The sequence below is a fragment of the Tupaia chinensis genome, unplaced genomic scaffold (genome assembly GCF_000334495.1).
Source record: "Tupaia chinensis unplaced genomic scaffold, TupChi_1.0 Scaffold000248_1, whole genome shotgun sequence".
NCBI classification, from domain to species: domain Eukaryota; kingdom Metazoa; phylum Chordata; class Mammalia; order Scandentia; family Tupaiidae; genus Tupaia; species Tupaia belangeri.
Genome location: NW_006159726.1, coordinates 4,407,517 through 4,424,369, shown reverse-complemented (window position 1 = coordinate 4,424,369; position 16,853 = coordinate 4,407,517). Strand labels below are relative to the sequence as shown.

Below are 16,853 nucleotides of genomic sequence, written 5' to 3'. Positions count from 1 at the left end.
ACAGAAAGAGACAGAGAGATAGGAAGCGAGAAATCACCCCCCAGGGGGGATGGCCACGCCACAATCCCTTCTCCTTCATTTCCTCTTTTTTTTTTTTTCCTTTTAAAGCTTTTTGTTATAGGCCACATGAGCTCACTGGGAGGGACAGAGAGAAAAAGTGAGAAATCACCCCCCAAGGGGATGGCCACACCATAATCCCCTCTTCTCCATTCTCCTCTCGGGATTTTGGGCATACACGTACATGTGTCTGGCAGTGCTCCTCAAGTCACAGGGTCTGGAACTTGAACCATGAAAGTTGGCCATGTGGGATCCAGTTGCCTTAATCACCACACTACCAGCTGGTCCAAGAGAGCAATTCTTTTTTTAAAAACCTTTTTTAAAAGAATTACTCATTTATTTAATTCCATTTGTTATTATTATTTTTTAAATTTGACCAGAGAGAAACAGAGAGAGAGAAAGGGAAAGTGAGAAAGTAAGCCACCAGGTCTAGGACTTGAAACTCGGTCGGCAATCTGGGAGTCCAGTGCCCTAACCACCATGCCACCCGAAGTCCCCCAGTAATTCTTAAACTGTTATTTAACTTTTAAAAAATATTTTAAAAGAATTATTGATTTAATTTTATTTATTATTATTAAAAAAATTTGCTTATGGGTCATGTGTGCTCACCGAATAGAGACTGGAGGTGGAGAGAGTGAGAAAGCAAGCCGCCAGGTCTGGGAGTTGAATAAAGGTTGGCCATGTGGGAGTCCAGTGCCTTAACCACCACACCACCTGCTGGCCCCATTATTTAACTTTCTTTCTGCTTGCCTACCAACCTACCTGCCTATTTTCCTTCCTTCCTTCCTTCCTTCCTTCCTTCCTTCCTTCCTTCCTTCCTTCCATCCATCCATCCATCCATCCATCCATCCACCTATCCATCCATCTAGTATTCTAGAATAAATGTCTATTCTGAAATAAATGTCTGCTCTGCATCCTGGGGACTGACCGATGTAATACTCTGCTTTATTGTCCATTTTAAGTCATGATTCATAGATGCTCCAGCCCAGAGACCTCTAATATTCCTTCCCTTCATTATTTACATGTTGGAGCATGTGCAGATGAACTAGAACAAATGGTGCTCCATGGTAGTTAAAAATCAAAGACAACAGACAGATCGTGTAATATGGATAATGAAAAACACTTTCTTCACTAGGCTATAGGGAAAAAAGAAGGCAAAAAAGGTATGTAAAACTTACCTTGCCTGTGAATCATGCCCCCATGCATAATTCTTGCAACAATACAATGATTTAGTTCATTCATTTTTAAAGTGATTCCCTGTTTAAAAAAAAAAAAAGGTTCAGTAAAAGTAGAATTATTATAAGAGCACATTTCTTTTTATATTTGCAATTTTGATATAGATAATTTTTGTTATAAAAGAAGAACATTAAAGGAAATATGAAAGAGAAGACCATGTACAAAAAAATTGCTCCAGACAGAAACATTATTTCTGGTATCTTGATTGCTGTAATAGTATACATACATTTTGTATAGTGCTTTTTCATACAATTCTGATTATTTCCTATGTTGTCAATTATTAACTAATTTTAATTAAAATTTTAATTTTTTAAGTTAATTTTTTAAAGGAGGGTACATGCGCTTTCCGAGAGAGAGAGAGAGAGAGAGATACAGACAGACAGTAAGAGGGAAAGTAAGAAATCACCTCTGAGGGGGGATGACCATACTGCGATCCCTTCTTCTCCATTCTCCTCCTGGGATTTTGGGCATGCACACACATGCATCTAGTATAATTTTGGCTGCCAGGTTTGGAACTCAAGCCAGGGTTGGCTGTGTGGGAGTCCAGTACCTTAACTACCACAACACCTGCTGGCCCCCAGCTGATTATTATTTTTTAAAAGATTTTCTAGATGTTTAATCGACATACACATATCTAAAATGGTCAATTGGTAAACCTGGCATATGCATGCACATGCGAAATGATCATCTTAATCAGGATAATAAATACAACTATCACCTGCAAAAGTTTCCTCATGCCCATCTACTCCTAACCCTCTAATTCTTCCCTGCCACATCCCCTAGCAACCACTGACACGATTTTACTGATTACAGATTACATTGCACTATCCATATGTAGAATCAGAATGCTGTTTTTCCACTTAGCATAATTATTTTGAGATTCCACCGTGGTGTTGTATGTATCAACAGTTTATTCTTTGTTCTTGCTGAATAGTATTCCATTGCTTGGGGATACCACTGAATGTTTATTTCCTACTGAATTATTTCCAGTTTTTGGAGCATATATTTAAAGCCATATTGCTGGGTTAATCCCAGTTTGGCCATAATGCATTCTTCTTTTTTAAAGATATGGGACACTTCATGTATTTGTGTATCATCCTTATACAGAGGACGTATTTTCTGTATTGGTTGTAGTTTAGTATATGCCTTGCTGAAGTGGGCACATAACAACTTTTTCAGATATGGTTGGATTTGTTTGCATAGGTAAATTTTTGTTTAGAATTTCGTGAATGATACTGGTCTGTAGCTTTCTTTCCTTGTAATGTTGTTATCTGGCTTTGGTATCAGGAATATGGTGGTTTTGTAAGCTGACTTGGGGAAAATGTGTTCTTTTTTTCAATCTTTTAGGAAGAGCTTGTATAGAATTAGCATTATTTCTTTACTATATGCTTGGTACAATTCACCAGTGAAGTCATCCTGGCCCACAATTTTTTTTTAGAGAGATTTTTTGCTGTAGGGCGTGTGCACTAGCTGGAGAGACAGAGAGAGATAGAGACAGAAAGCAAGAAATCACCCACTGTGGGGGATGGCCATGCCACAATCCCTTCTTCTCCATTCTCTTCTCAGGATTTTGGGCACGCATGCACATGCACCTGGCATGCGTTTTAAGACACTGGGTCCAGGACTTGAACCACAGTCAACTACGTGGGAGTACACCGACATAACCATTATGCCATCTGTTGGTCCCTTCCTTGATAAATTTTAATTAACCATACATCAGAGGCTGCTTAAAGTTGTCCCACAGCTTAGTGATGTTCTTTCATTTTTTTTTTTCAAGAGGTTTTTGTCTTAGGGTGTGTGCTTGCTGGAGAGAAAGAGAGACAGAGACAGTGAAAGTGAAAAATCACTCCCTCCCCCAGAGGGGATGGCCATGCTGCAATCCCTTCTCCATTCTCTTCTTGGGATCTTGGGCACGCACACACACATGCACACACACACACACACACACACACACACACACACACGGTGTGAGTTTCAAGCCACTGAGTCCAGGATTCAAAACTCGGTCAGCCATGTGGGAGTACACCGTTATAATATGCCATCTGCTGGTCCCTGTTTTTTTTGTTTTTTTCTTTCATTTTTAAACATTCCTTCTCTCTGTTTCATTTTAGATAGTTTCTATTGCTATTTTTTTACATTCACTATGTTTATCTGAAATGTCTATGTCATTGATTCCATAGTGTATTTCTTTCTGTTGATCCTAATCTGTGTCAGTTCTGTGTCATTTTTTAGTATTTTCTACATTATAGGTCATATTTTCCTCTCTTTTTACTCCCTTAGTAATCCTTGGTTAGATATGGTAGACACTGTAAATTTCACATTGTTGTAGATGTTTCTACATTCCTATAAATATTCCTAAGCTTTGTTTTAAGATATAGATCAATTTACCTGGAAATAATTTGATCCTTTGGGTTCTGCCTTCAGGATGTTAGGCATGTCTGGAGCAAATCTCAGTCTAGGACTAATTATTTCTCATTACCAAGGAGACCCTCCTGAGCACTCTACTAATGCCCCATGAATTAGGAAGTTTTCTAGTATGGGTGGTGGGAACGAGTAGTGAGCACTAGGCCCTGTTTTCTCTAATCCTTTTAAAAATTTTTTTAATTAACTAATTTAAAATTGAAAAAAGTATCATTATCATCATATTTTGTTTTGCTACAGGGCACATATGGTCATCAGAGAGAGACAGAGAGAGCGAGCGAGAGAAAGTGAGAAAGCAAGCCACCAGGTCTGGGACTGAAATCATGGTCAGCCATGTGGGAATCCAGTACCCTAACTACCACTCCACCTGCTGACCCCCTCTCTATTTCTTCACAATGGTCCTTTCCCATTTTGGGTAATTCCCTCTCATATGTACACTGATTAATACTTGGTGAATACTTGAGGAGAACTCTCTATAGGTCTCTAAGTTTCTCTCTGTACAGATATTTCAGTACTCTGTCCTGTGAGCTCCCGATACCTTGCTTTCCCCACATTCTCAGCTCTGTCTTAGCTCCCCCTCCCTGTGCTATGGCCTGGAAGCTCTCTCAAAGCAGTAAGGTAGGGGCACTTGTAGTATTATCTTGTTTTGTTTCCGTCTCTTAGGGAACACTGTCTTTTGTTGCCTGATATCTACTGCCTTGAAAACTGTTCTTTCATGTAATTCTGTTTATTTTTTTTTTTGAATATTTTTGGCAGTCTCAGAGGTAAATCTGGTCCATGTTTCTTCATCTTGGTCAGAGGTGGAAATTTGACAGTTATTTACTGACAAGAGTACTATTTTTTTTTCTCTTCTTTTAGGTTTTTGCCATAGGGCATGTGCCCTCACCAGAGAGAGGCAGAGAAAGGGAAAGTGAGAAATCACATCCTGGGAGAATGGTCACACCACAATCCCTTCTCCTCCAGTTTCCTTCTGGGATTTGGGTGTGCCCAGTGTGAGTTTCAAGCTGCCGGATCTGGGATTCAAACTGTGGTTGGTCATACAGGAGTCCAGTGCCTTAACCACCATATCACTTGCTGGCCCTATGAGACAGTCTGTTACAGAGTAGATTACTTTTTGTTTTCCAAATATAAGCTGCTGCTTCTTTTTTTTTCCTCACTAGATCTGGTTGCTTAAGATCACACTGGGAACTTTTAAATAATGCTGATTCTCCAATCTTTAGAGTGAGATTCAGGAGACCTGGGATGGAACCCTGAAATCTGTATTTTTTAAAAGAGATTTTTGCTATAGAGTGTGTGCGCTTATGAGAGAGACAGAGACAGAAACTGAGAAATTTCCCCCCAGGGAGAATGACCACACCACAGTTCCTTCTACTCCATTCTTCTCTTGGGATTTTGGGTGCACACACACACACACACACACACACACGCCCAGCCTGAGTTTTAAGCTGTCAGGTCTGGGATTCAAACTGTGGTTGACTACATGGGAGTCCAGTGATGTAACCATTATGTTATCCGCTGGTCCCTCTGCATTTTTTTTTTTTAACCATGTCCCTTGGTAAAATGTGTCCTTGAAGTTGGTATGGTTAGTGTAGGAACCCTGTCTGGTCTTCTTCATTGCAGCATTGCAGAAAGCTTCATGAAAATATCTGAGACATTATTCTCTAACTTAATTTGTACCATTCCACAAAATATGACTGTGCATGGGTCCTATTTTGTAGTTCTCAGAATTAGTGGTGAGCAATGTGAAAAACCAGTTTATCAAAATGTTTCTGTCTTTACATCAAAGGTAATTTTCATTTCCAACTTGCACGTTCAATCAGCATGAATGGTTACGAAGAAAAGCATTCTTGGAAAAATGCTATAAATTAACGTGTAAGTCAAATCTAATTTCATAAGGGAAATGACAGTACAACGGAAGCTCTGCTCATGAAACTAATAGACTTACATATTCATTCAACCGACATTAATGTGAACCTATCATAAGGCACAGTAGTAAATGATTAACATTTATTATTTATCTACCCCAAGCATTTCTTTGTAGAGAGGAACTGACTAATGTTTTCTCTTGCTTGGGTTAGATACCTTCTCCTAAACCTACCAACTTGAGGGGGGATTCTGGAAAGGGGGGAGATGTTCCGGCCCTTCCTTATTTACATAGCCTTAACTCTATTGCATAAGCTAATTCAAATTTGTTCTTTGTCACTTGCAATTATGGGGGCCCCAATCAATATAGAAATAACTGTAAGTACAAGGTTACAAACAGGAAAACACAGGATGTGACGGGAGTGTGTCATCCTTGAGGAATGGATACACTCTAGAGGGTGAGAAAAAAGCAAAGCAGATCATAAAAGGAATGTCCTATACAGTAATATATTACTGTGAATAAGACAATTAAGCAAGACAATCAAAGTGCATTAAAAGTAAAAAAAAGGGGCCAACAGGTGGTATAGTGGCTAAGGTCCTGGACTCCCACATGGTTCAACTGTGGTTCAAGTCATGGACCTGGCAGCTTGAAACTCACACTGGGTATGTGTGTTTGTGTGTGCACACACCCAAAAAATCCTGAGAGGAAAATGGAGAAGGGATTGAGGCATGACCATACCCTCTGGGGGGTGATTTCTTACTTTCTCTCTCTCTGTCTCTCCAGTGAGCGCATGTGCCCTATAGTAAAATAGCCAAAAAAAAAAAAAAAAAGGGTAAAAGAAAATGGGACCAGCAGGTAGCATGGTAGTTAAGGCACTGGACTCCCACATAGCCAACTGGGTTCAAGTCCTGGACCTGGTGGCCTGCTTTCTCACTTCCCTTCTCTCTCTCTGTCTGTCTTTCTCTGGTGAGCACACATGCCCTATAGAAAATTAAAAAGTAATAATAATAAATAATAAATAAATAATCATAAAAAAGTAAAAGAAAATTATATTCTATTAAAAATACTACATATTTTATATAATAATTTATATTTTACATAACAATCTGTATTTTACATCATTTTATATAATAAATCTATTTTACAAAGTAATTCCCATTTTCACAGCAACCTGGTTAAAGGAGAATATACGTACACTAGGATTACAGAAGAAGGATGGGGAAAGGGCTTTTAAAAGGAGACTACTGGGAGGGGCTCAAGGCCATCTTATACTTTCTGAAGAAGTAAGTCGGGGATGTAGTTTTATGCTTTGACTTCAGGGTATGTTTCTATGTAGTGAGCCTTCATACAAAAGATCAAACCACTACCATTGGGTGTTTCAGAGAATGATGATCATAAGACTCTGGGGCCTCCTTCTTGTGGTCTTTTCCACCTTTCCTGTTTGCTTTGCTTGGGTGAACATCACCCCTTCTTCCTGCCTCTCTGACATGGCCGCCTTTTCTCTCTAGCTCTGTCCTAACTTAGCTTGTTAACCAAACTGTGGCAAGCTGCAAATTTACCTGCATAATGTAGTGGACCCTGTGGCAAATAAGCTCCAGGAAGGGTCTTAGCTGGCACAACATCACTGGCATCTATTATAGTGCACTGCAGATAGTAGGGATTTCATATTTGTTGACTGAATATATAAAATGAATGAACACAATATTAGACTCGCTGAGCTGAAGATCATTTAGTCAAGTATGCTGTTAAAGATGAGTAAGTTGAGGCCCACTGACATGAAAAGATTTGCCCAAGGCATCCAGAAGCTGTTGCTGCCCATGCTTTTGAGCCAAAGAATCATCTGGGAAGCACCAGGACTGAGGTGATCTGCATTCCTCCTTCCTGCTTCAAAGATAATATTGTATAATGGCAAAGAAGAGTAAATGAAAATTATAACTGGAAATGTCTAGAGTTTAGGACACTCTGGAAATCGTGGTCAGAGAATCACTGCTCTATTAACTCTGTCTTTAGTCTGGAAAACAAGTGGGCAACTTTGTTAAGTAGGTAATTTGTTTTTCTATATCCCAATATTCTTTTTCTATGCATGGAGGAAAAGATATGAATGACTAAGTTTGAATGGTTTCTTTGCCCAAAAGTTATGATTCCTCCTCCAAACTTGGAACTTGCCCAGTGTTTTATGTCTTAATGCCACTATCTTAATGTCCATTCAGTTGTATAAACCCAAAGCTTAAGGGTAGTCTTTGATCCTTGCTCCTCCTTCAGTCCTTGTTGTCAATCTATTACAAAGGCTTACAGATTTCACTCTTCATTTATTTTTTTAATTAAAATTTTTTTGTTTTTTTTTTTTTACATATATATCTTTTACTTCATTTTTCCCCCTTGTTTCCTTCCTGCCACCATTTCCCACCCTCCTCTCACACTGACTCTAGTATCCACAGTTGCTCTCTGTGCTTTTACACTGCCCAATATTTCAGTTTCTGCCACAAAGTGCAGACATTCAGTACATATGAAGTGGGGACATACAGTGCCTCTCTTTCATAGCCTGGCAAGCTTTGCTTAGCAGTAAGTCTTTCATATTTGTTCACTTTCTATCAAATGCCTGGGTCTCATTTTTTTTTAATGGCTTAGTAGTATTCTGTGGTATATACGTGCTATACTTTTTCTTTCAGAGTTTTGCGATAGGGCGCTGGCACTTGCTGGAGAGACAAAGAGACAACAGAGAGACAAAAAGCAAGAACTCACCCCCCTGAGGGGTTGGCAATACCACAATCCCTTCTCCTCCATTCTGCTCTCAGAATTTTGGGCATGCATGCACATGTGCCTGGCATGAGTTTTAAGCTGCCAGGTCTGAAACTAGAACCACAGTTGACTACGTGGGAGTCCAGCAACGTAACCATTACACTATCTGCTGGTCCTTCCTCTTTTTTTTTTTTTTTCTGAGAGAGAGATTTTTGCTATAGGGTATGTGCACTAGCTGGAAAGACAGAGAGACAGAAAGCCAGAAATCACCCCCTGGGAGGATGGCCACACTGCAATCCCTTCTCCTCTACTCTCCTCTTGGGATCTTGGGCACACATGCACAGGTGCCTGGTGTGAGATTTAATCCACCAGGTCTGGGACTTGAACCATAGTTGACTACGTGGGAATCCAGCAATGTAATTATTATGCCATCTGCTGGTCCTATGTGCCACACTTATTCAATCCAGGATTGGTGCCATGTCTTAGCTATTCTGAATAATGCCGTAATAAACATGGGAGAATGTATTTGCAAGCTATGACTCAGATAAAGGACTGATAACGAAAATACAGGGAACTCAAGCAGCTCACCCGTTATTTCTTCAATCTGTTCACTTTCCATCATGACATCTATCCCTTCTAGCTCAGAGTTCCATCAAGAACAACCTTTTAACTGTACGCCCTATGCACATTCTTATCCTAATATATTCTCCTGAGTAATATTTCGAAAATAAAAATCTGATCTTCTCTCTCTGCTAAAAGTCCTTCTTTGATAGTCTTCTGCTATTTCAGATAAAGAAGAGAATCCATAATGTGTCTTTTAACAGTTGTGTGGTTTTGTTCCAGCCACTAAGTTAAATTTCTGCAGTCTAGCTTTGGTGCCTTCTTTCCATTTTGAAACTGTGCTAAGACCCTGCTCACTACCAGGTTTCTGCACATGGTATTTGGTTTCCCTGAGTGGTCTCCCTCTTTCTCCCCTGAAACACATCTTTCCGTGTTTAGTTAACACCAAGGAGCCTTTCCTCGATTTTCTCAATCACAAGAATTCTATAACAATGAGGCAAAATTTAGTATTAATTCTATTCCAATTCTATTTAAGGCATTAAAAAAAAGAATTCCAATTAAGTAGGTAGATGTGAATGAAGGAGTTATATTTTAGCAATGTTACTCAATTCTTTGGATGCATTTTGAATGAATCTTCCTCTAATTTTATTGAAGGCAAAAAAATACAGAAACTACCAGATTTGTAAAAGGACTTTAAAAAAAGAATTATTTAATCGTTATTATTATTTAGTTTGCTATAGGACACATGTGCTTGACACACACACACACACACACACAGAGAGAGAGAGAGAGAGAGAGTGAGAAAGGAAGCCATCAGGTCTGGGACTTGAACCATGGTCAACCATGTGGGAGAGGAAGCCACCAGGTCTGGGACTTGAACCATGGTCAACCATGTGGGAGTTCAGCACCCCAGTCACAGTGTCACCTGCTGGCCCCAAAAGGATGGTTTTTATAATGTCATTAGACAGTTACTTTCTCAACATCAATACCAGTATTTCCACTTGTCCCTTTCTTGGCTGCCCAAGAGGTTTTTACACTCTAGAGTGATATATCAGTATTATAATTATTACTGTTATTTATTTTATTTTATTTTTGGTAAAGTTGAAGGGCAATTGTGAAATGAGAGGTGAGAAGGAGAACCAGCATGCCTGAGGCATGGCGTCAGGCACAACAACTATGGGGAAAGAAAGGCAGGGGGGAACTGAAGATTTAGAGACTGATTTCTCTAAAATTATCCATGTTCTTTCCTCCCCTACCTCCTAGAAGTAGAATTTGAAGGTAGCTTATTTACCTGAAACTGGAATTTTATGAGAGTACAGTAAACGTCCTTTCCCTGCTTACCATTGGTTCATCTGTGTTCTTTTGGAACTGTACCAGCCGAACTCTGGTCACATTCTCCATATCCATGTCTCCGTTAGCACTTTCTGGAGAATCCCCGTTTAAATAGGGCGAGGTGGGAGGAGGAGTGACCCTCAATGCTTCATCACTGTAAACTTCATGTGCCACTACGTCGTGAGTCTGAAGTAAGGCCTAGTATTTTATGAAGGAAGGAAAATATTAATAACATTACTATTACATAAGCATATATAAAATTATTCTTTGCCTCCCCAAGGTATTTCTCATCTAAAGAGAATTTGAAGTACATTACAACAATATACAACCAGACTCCAATTTATTTGTGACAAATAATCATAATAGATAGATTTTTTTGAGAGGTTTATGCTATAGGGCATGTGTGCTCACCAGAGAGACAGAGTGAGATGGAGAGAGAGAAAGTGAGAAATCACCCCTGATGTGGGATGGCCACTCTGCAGTCCCTTCCCCTCCATTCTCTTATAGAGGTTTTAGGCATGCATGCACATGTGCCTGATGTGAGTTTCAAACCACCAGGTCTGGAACTCGAAACATGGTCGGTCATGTGGGAGTCAGCGCCTTAACCACTACACTACTCGCTGGCCCCAATAGATGTACTTTTTTTTTTTTTTTAATGGATGAATGAGTGAATCAATGAATGCATAATATTTGTTGTTTACCTGGGTTAAACGTGTTGTGATGCTATGAAAATATACCCAAGTAAGTTGCTGAACTACAGGCAGACATAGCAGACTTTCAAATAATTTACTAGAAATAATCATCTTTACACAGATCTGGCAAATGTGTGCTAGGGTTTAAAATCGAAACAAACTTAAAAAAGAAACCGTGCAGTGGGACCAGCAGGTGATATGGTGGTTAAGGTGCTGGACACTCCCACATGGCCGACCATGGTTTGAGTCCCAGACCTGGTGGCTTACTTTCTCACTTTCCTTTTCTCTGTGTGTTTTTCTTTCTCTGGTCAAATTAAAAGCTAAATAAATGAATAAATAATTCCTTTAAAAAAAAAAAAGGAAGAAACCGTGTAGGGCCAGCAGGTGGTGTGGAGGTTAAGGTACTGAAGCCCACATTACTGCCTGTGTGGTTCGAGTCCTGGACCCAGTGGCTTGAAAATCATGCTGGGTGTGTGTGCCCCAAATCTTAAAAGGGTAAAGGAGGAGAAGGGATTGGGACATGGCTATCCCTCCTTGGGGATGATTCTACACTTTCCCTGTCTCTCTCTGGTGAACGAATATGTCCTATAACAAAAACAATAACAAACAAACAAAAAAAGAAATGGTGGAATAATTGGTATATTGAAAAAAATATTTTTTAACAATGGTATTTTCAACAATAACCTTCTTTTTTGGGGGAGAGATTTTTGCTATAGGGCGTGTGTGCTCACCAAAGAGACAGAAAGCAAGAAGTCACCTCCCACGGGGGGATGGCCATGCCACAATCCCCTCTCTTCAATTCTCCTCTTGGGATTTTGGGCACACATGCAGATGTGCCTGGTATGAGTTTTAAGCCACCAGATCTGGGACTAGAACTGTGTTTGATTACATGGGAGTCCAGTGACATAACCATTATGCCATCTGCTGTCCCTCAACAATAACTTTGAATATTATTCAACAATTAACACTTTTATATAACCCAAAAGAGGAACATAATATGTAACATATGATTTAATAAAAGAAATAAAAGCACACATAAATATACCTGAAAAAATGGAATTTTCCAAAATATGACCTATGATAAGAAACTCAGAATCTTGGAACCACAGTTGGTATAATGGCTGTGTTGCTGGACTCCCATGTAGTTGACCACGGTTCAAGTCCCGGACCCGGTGGCTTAAACTCACACCAGGTGCATGTGCGTGGATGCCCAAGATCCTGAGAGGAGAGGGGATTGTAGCATGGCCATCCTCCCTGGGGGGTGATTTCTCGTTTTCTGTCTCTCTGTCTCTCTCTTTCTGGTGAGCACATGTGCCCTATAGCAAAAAACTCTCAAAAAACCCCCCAAAACTCAAAATCTAAACCTATTTAACGTTTTGGTTCATTTCTACTTTTTGGAGCACTTGGCTAAATAAAGAGTTGGAAATGATCATTATAACTTCTTTGTGCAAAGTCCACTAACAAAGAAAAAGTGATTTTTTGGTACTAATATCTGTATATGTCATCTTGGTGAACTTGGATGAGAAATTCCCTTGTCTTCCCCAAAAAGGTATCCTTCCACTTACTGCATTTTTTGTGTCATCATAAAAATAGTTTTTAATAAGCATGAGTATTTGAACGTTTCTACTTCAAAGAGAATGTAGCATCGGTATGTTTGGAGCTTTATACAGATTATACTTCCTCGTATGCTAACTATAAATTGAGTTCTGTTTTAATCTGTGATTAGAGTGGTAATGAAATATCTGCAGATAATGAAATGTAATTAAAATAGCTTTAAAAGTATAACCTTTAGCATTTCAAGTTAAATCATTTCATGAAAAGACTTAACAAAATCACGGCTTTGCTATTTTAATTTTAAAGGTATGCATCTGAGACAGAAATAAGGTGATAGTATGGTAAAATCAGAAAGATGCAGATTCATCTTGGGTAGCGAAATGCTTTGAGCAATAGAAGCATTTGGGTTTCTCATGGAAATGGCAGATGGTTTCAAGCTCTCAGACGGAGGACTGAAACTGGGGTTTGAATAGAGGACCAAGGGACACTAAGGGAGGCATAGCTTAAAGGTAGAACTCCATGATGGCCCTGGGGACCATGGCTTCCTCCCCAGTGCTCTGACTGCACCCTGCACTAGTACATAGGGGCCAAGGCTGGAGGCTGTGTGGTGTAGGCAAACCTCTGTTTTAGTTTAATTATGGTTACTTAGGAAATGAAGATTAGAGTAGAAAGCAACAATCGGCATTAGACAAGATGGAAAACTTCGTCAGCTAAAATCAGGTTCACCCTATCAATTACAGATGTGCATTTCATAATTAGTAAACTTTTAAAAACATGCTTTGGGGGCCAACAGGTGGTGTAGTGGTTAAGGTGCTGCACTCCCATGTGGTCAACCGTGGTAAAGTCTCAGACCCAGAAGACTGAAACTCAAGCCGTGTACGTGCGTGCCCAAAATCCTGAGAGGAGAATGGAAAAGAAGGGATTACAGTGTGGCCATTCCCCCTGGAGGGTGATTTTTCGCTTTCTGTCTCTCTCTGCCTCGCTGGCAAGCACCCGCCCTGGAGCAAAAATCTCTCAAAAAACAAACAAAAAAGCATGCTTTGTATGACTGGTGGATATATAGCCAGGTAAGCAGACATCCAAGCTTTTGTCAGGATAATGTCTTTTAAGTCCATGGGTTGAAGAAAATGTTTACGCTGCTTTTTGCAAATGATTTCTATTTATCCTCTTATATTATATAAGCAAACATTTGTATTTACTGCATTATTTATAAGGAAGGCTAAGCCCACAATCATAAAGTAATACCCAAATTAAACTTTAAAAGAAAAATGCTCTAATTATGTCATCAAATAAGGTCATGCTTGATATTCGCTACAGTTTGTCACTGTAAGAGTTTTACCACAAAATAAAATTTAACCTAAACCTCTAATTCACATGTAAACAGAAAAAAGGGGGCCATTTATACAGATTTCTTTTACAGCTTAAAAAATATGTCAAATAAAAAAATGGGAAAATGAAAATGAAAATGTGAATGTTTTTCTTCAAACATGTTATAAGGCATGATTAAGCAATTATTACTAAATTGAAATAGCTTTCAATTTTAATTAGAAAAGGAGAATCCAGGAAAAGGAAACACTTTCAATGTACTGCAGTAAGGATATGTATAAGACAACTTATAACTTCAGACTACAGTGAAAAAAATCTGATTTAAAATCAAATAGAAAAATATTTTTGTAAACTATACGTCAGATAAGGGACTGATAACCAGAATGCACAAGGAACTCAAGCAGCTGTTCCGAAAAAAGATGATCAACCCTATTAAAGGATGGGAGAATGAGCTGAAAAAAACACTCTCTAAGGATGACATTCGAATAGCCAAAAGGCATATGAAAAAATGCTCAGCATCCCTCATTGAAAGGGAAATGCAGATCAAAACAATGAGATGCCACCTAGCCCCAGTCAGAATGACTAAGATTTAAAAAAATGGTAAGTGCTGGTGGGGGTGTGGTGAGAGGGAAACTCTATTGCACTGCTGGTGGCAATGTAAATTGGTCCAGCCACTCTGGAGAACAATTGGAGATTCCTCAAAAATCTACAAATAGAATTACCATATGATCCAGCAATTGCACTCCTGGGTGTCTACCCAAAGGAAAGACGAACTCTTAATCAGAAAAGTTCTTGCACATTGATGTTTATTGCAGCACTATTCACAATTACTAAGACATGGAACCAACCCAAATGTCTACAAACAGATAAATGGATTGAAAAACTGTTGCACATGTATTCTATAGAATACCATTCAGGCATAAAGAAAACCCTGGCTTTTGACAGAATGTGAAAGAATATGGAAAATTTACTGCTGAGTGAAGCAAGCCAGTCTATGAAGGAGAGACATTGTATGTCCCCACTTAATATATACTGAATGTTCACACTCTATGACTGAAACTGTTTGACTAAAGGATATAGAACACAGAAAACGGATGTGAATACCAGATATAGTGTGTGTGAAAGAGTAGAGTCTGAGGAAGGACATTTAGAAGAAAAATAAAGAGGCAAAGCATTAATGGGACAAAGAAATGTATTATCTGTTTAAGATAATTTTATAGTTTTATCAACTGGACTAGGGAGAAATGTTGACATGTTGAAATGTTCACTTTGTAAGCTAAATAATGTGATTCAATGTATAGAAGAAAATAAAATTTAAAACTTTTTTTTAAAAAAGTAAAAGAAAATGAAATTAAAAAAATTGAATAGAAAAAATACAAATTTTAGGTTTGAATAATGATTTTTCTGGGACCAGCAAATGGCGTAATGGTTACAACACTGGACTCCCATGTAGTTGACTGTGGTTTGAGTCTTGGACCTGGTAGCTTAAAACTCATGCCAGGCATGTGTGCGTGCGTGCCCAAAATCCCAAGAGGAGAATGGAGGAGAAGGGATTGCAGTATGGTCATCCCCCCTGGGAGTGATTTCTCATTTTCTGTCTCTTTCTCTTTCTGTCTCTCCAGTGAGCCTCGTGCCCTATAGCAAAAATCTCTTTTAAGAAAAAAGGAAAATGGTTTTTCCAACTTTTTCACTGCAAGCCATAATAATGAAACCCTCATGACAACCCAAGGTAATTTTCACCATCTTGTTTCTGGTAAAGCTGGATGCAAACTTTTGTTTTAAAAATCTTTTGCTCTTGGGACCAGCAGATGGCGTAATGGCTTCATCGCTGGACTCCCATGTAGTCAACCACGGTTTGAGTCCGGGACCTAGTGGTTTAAACTCATGCCTGGTATGTGTGTGTTTGTCCGTGTGCCCAAGATCCCAAGAGAAGAATGGAGGAGAAAGGATTGCAGTGGGGGTGATTTCTTGCTTTCTATCCCTCTGTCTCTCTCTGTATTTCTGGTGAACGCATACATCCTATAGGAAAAACCTCTTCAAAAAAAGAAAAAAAAATAGAAAAAAAATCTTTTGCTCTAGAACTTATTTGTAAAGAAATAAGTTCTCTCAACAGAGAGACAGAAAGTGAGAAATCATCACCCTGGGGGGCATGGCCATGCTGCAATACCTCCATTTTCATCTCAGGATTTTGGGCACTCACACACACATGTCCAGTGTGAGTTTCAAGTCACTGGGTCTGGGATTTGAAACGCAGTTGCCCATGTGGGAGTCTAGTGCCTTAACCTCTATGCCACCTGCTGGTTCCAAGCACTAATTTTTTATCCTGTCAATACAGAAGGGATTTCCTTTTCTAAAAAAAAGTTTATTTCTTTCATGAGAAAGACAGCATGATCCTAGCCCTCCAGCAAGCTAGGTTCATGAGAGCAGGCTGATCTAGGATCCGAACCCCAAGTCTTTCATATATGGCTTCCAGCACTGCACAGTGGCACCTGATTGCCTGAGCCACGGTGGCTGGGCCCATAAGGAATTCCTTATTGTTTCATAATTTAAAACTTCAGTAATTAAAGGAAACTGTTCTTTTTAAAAAAATCAGTCTTTCATTTAAAATAACTGAAAAAGGAATTAGTTAAACTTTTTCTTTATCATGACCTGTAAAGACAGAGTACACATAAAAAATATCATTTAAATTTAGTCTTATTTACTCTCTGTTTAATGACTATACATATTTACAAGTATCTATATTTTAAATGTTAGGTAATTCAATGGTAAAACTTCATGTTTAATGATCAAAAACCAAGGACAAATTAATATAATTGAAGAAAATAAGTGTGAAATTATAACTATGCTAAGAATAATTCCATAACTTTGGTAAAATAAAAAATATAATCATTCACACAGTTCTTTTTAGCTATTAATATAGGTCATCAGGGAAGTCATGACATATTTTTCCTTTTATTTATTTTTTTTTGGAGAGGTTTTCGCTATAGGGCACGTGCGCTCACCAGACAGAGAGAGACAGAGAGACAGAAAGTGAGAAATCACCCCCCCCAGGGGGGATGGCCACGCCACAA

At 38.9% G+C, this 16,853-nt stretch overlaps 1 protein-coding gene and 1 pseudogene across 12 annotated transcripts in view; both read right to left on the bottom strand.

Annotated features, from left to right (window-relative positions):
* The window catches only part of CASK (calcium/calmodulin dependent serine protein kinase), a 465,298-nt gene that overhangs the window by 53,220 nt on the left and 395,225 nt on the right, over positions 1-16,853 (bottom strand). For all 12 annotated transcript variants that reach the window (XM_027772014.1, XM_027772015.1, XM_027772020.1 and 9 more), the window contains 2 exons: positions 10,220-10,408; positions 1,236-1,314 (listed from right to left, as the gene is read on the bottom strand). In XM_027772014.1, the coding sequence (XP_027627815.1) occupies positions 1,236-1,314; positions 10,220-10,408 (268 nt within the window). The remainder of the gene's footprint in view (positions 1-1,235; positions 1,315-10,219; positions 10,409-16,853) is intronic.
* Positions 2,356-2,454, bottom strand: LOC114007863 (uncharacterized; annotated as a pseudogene).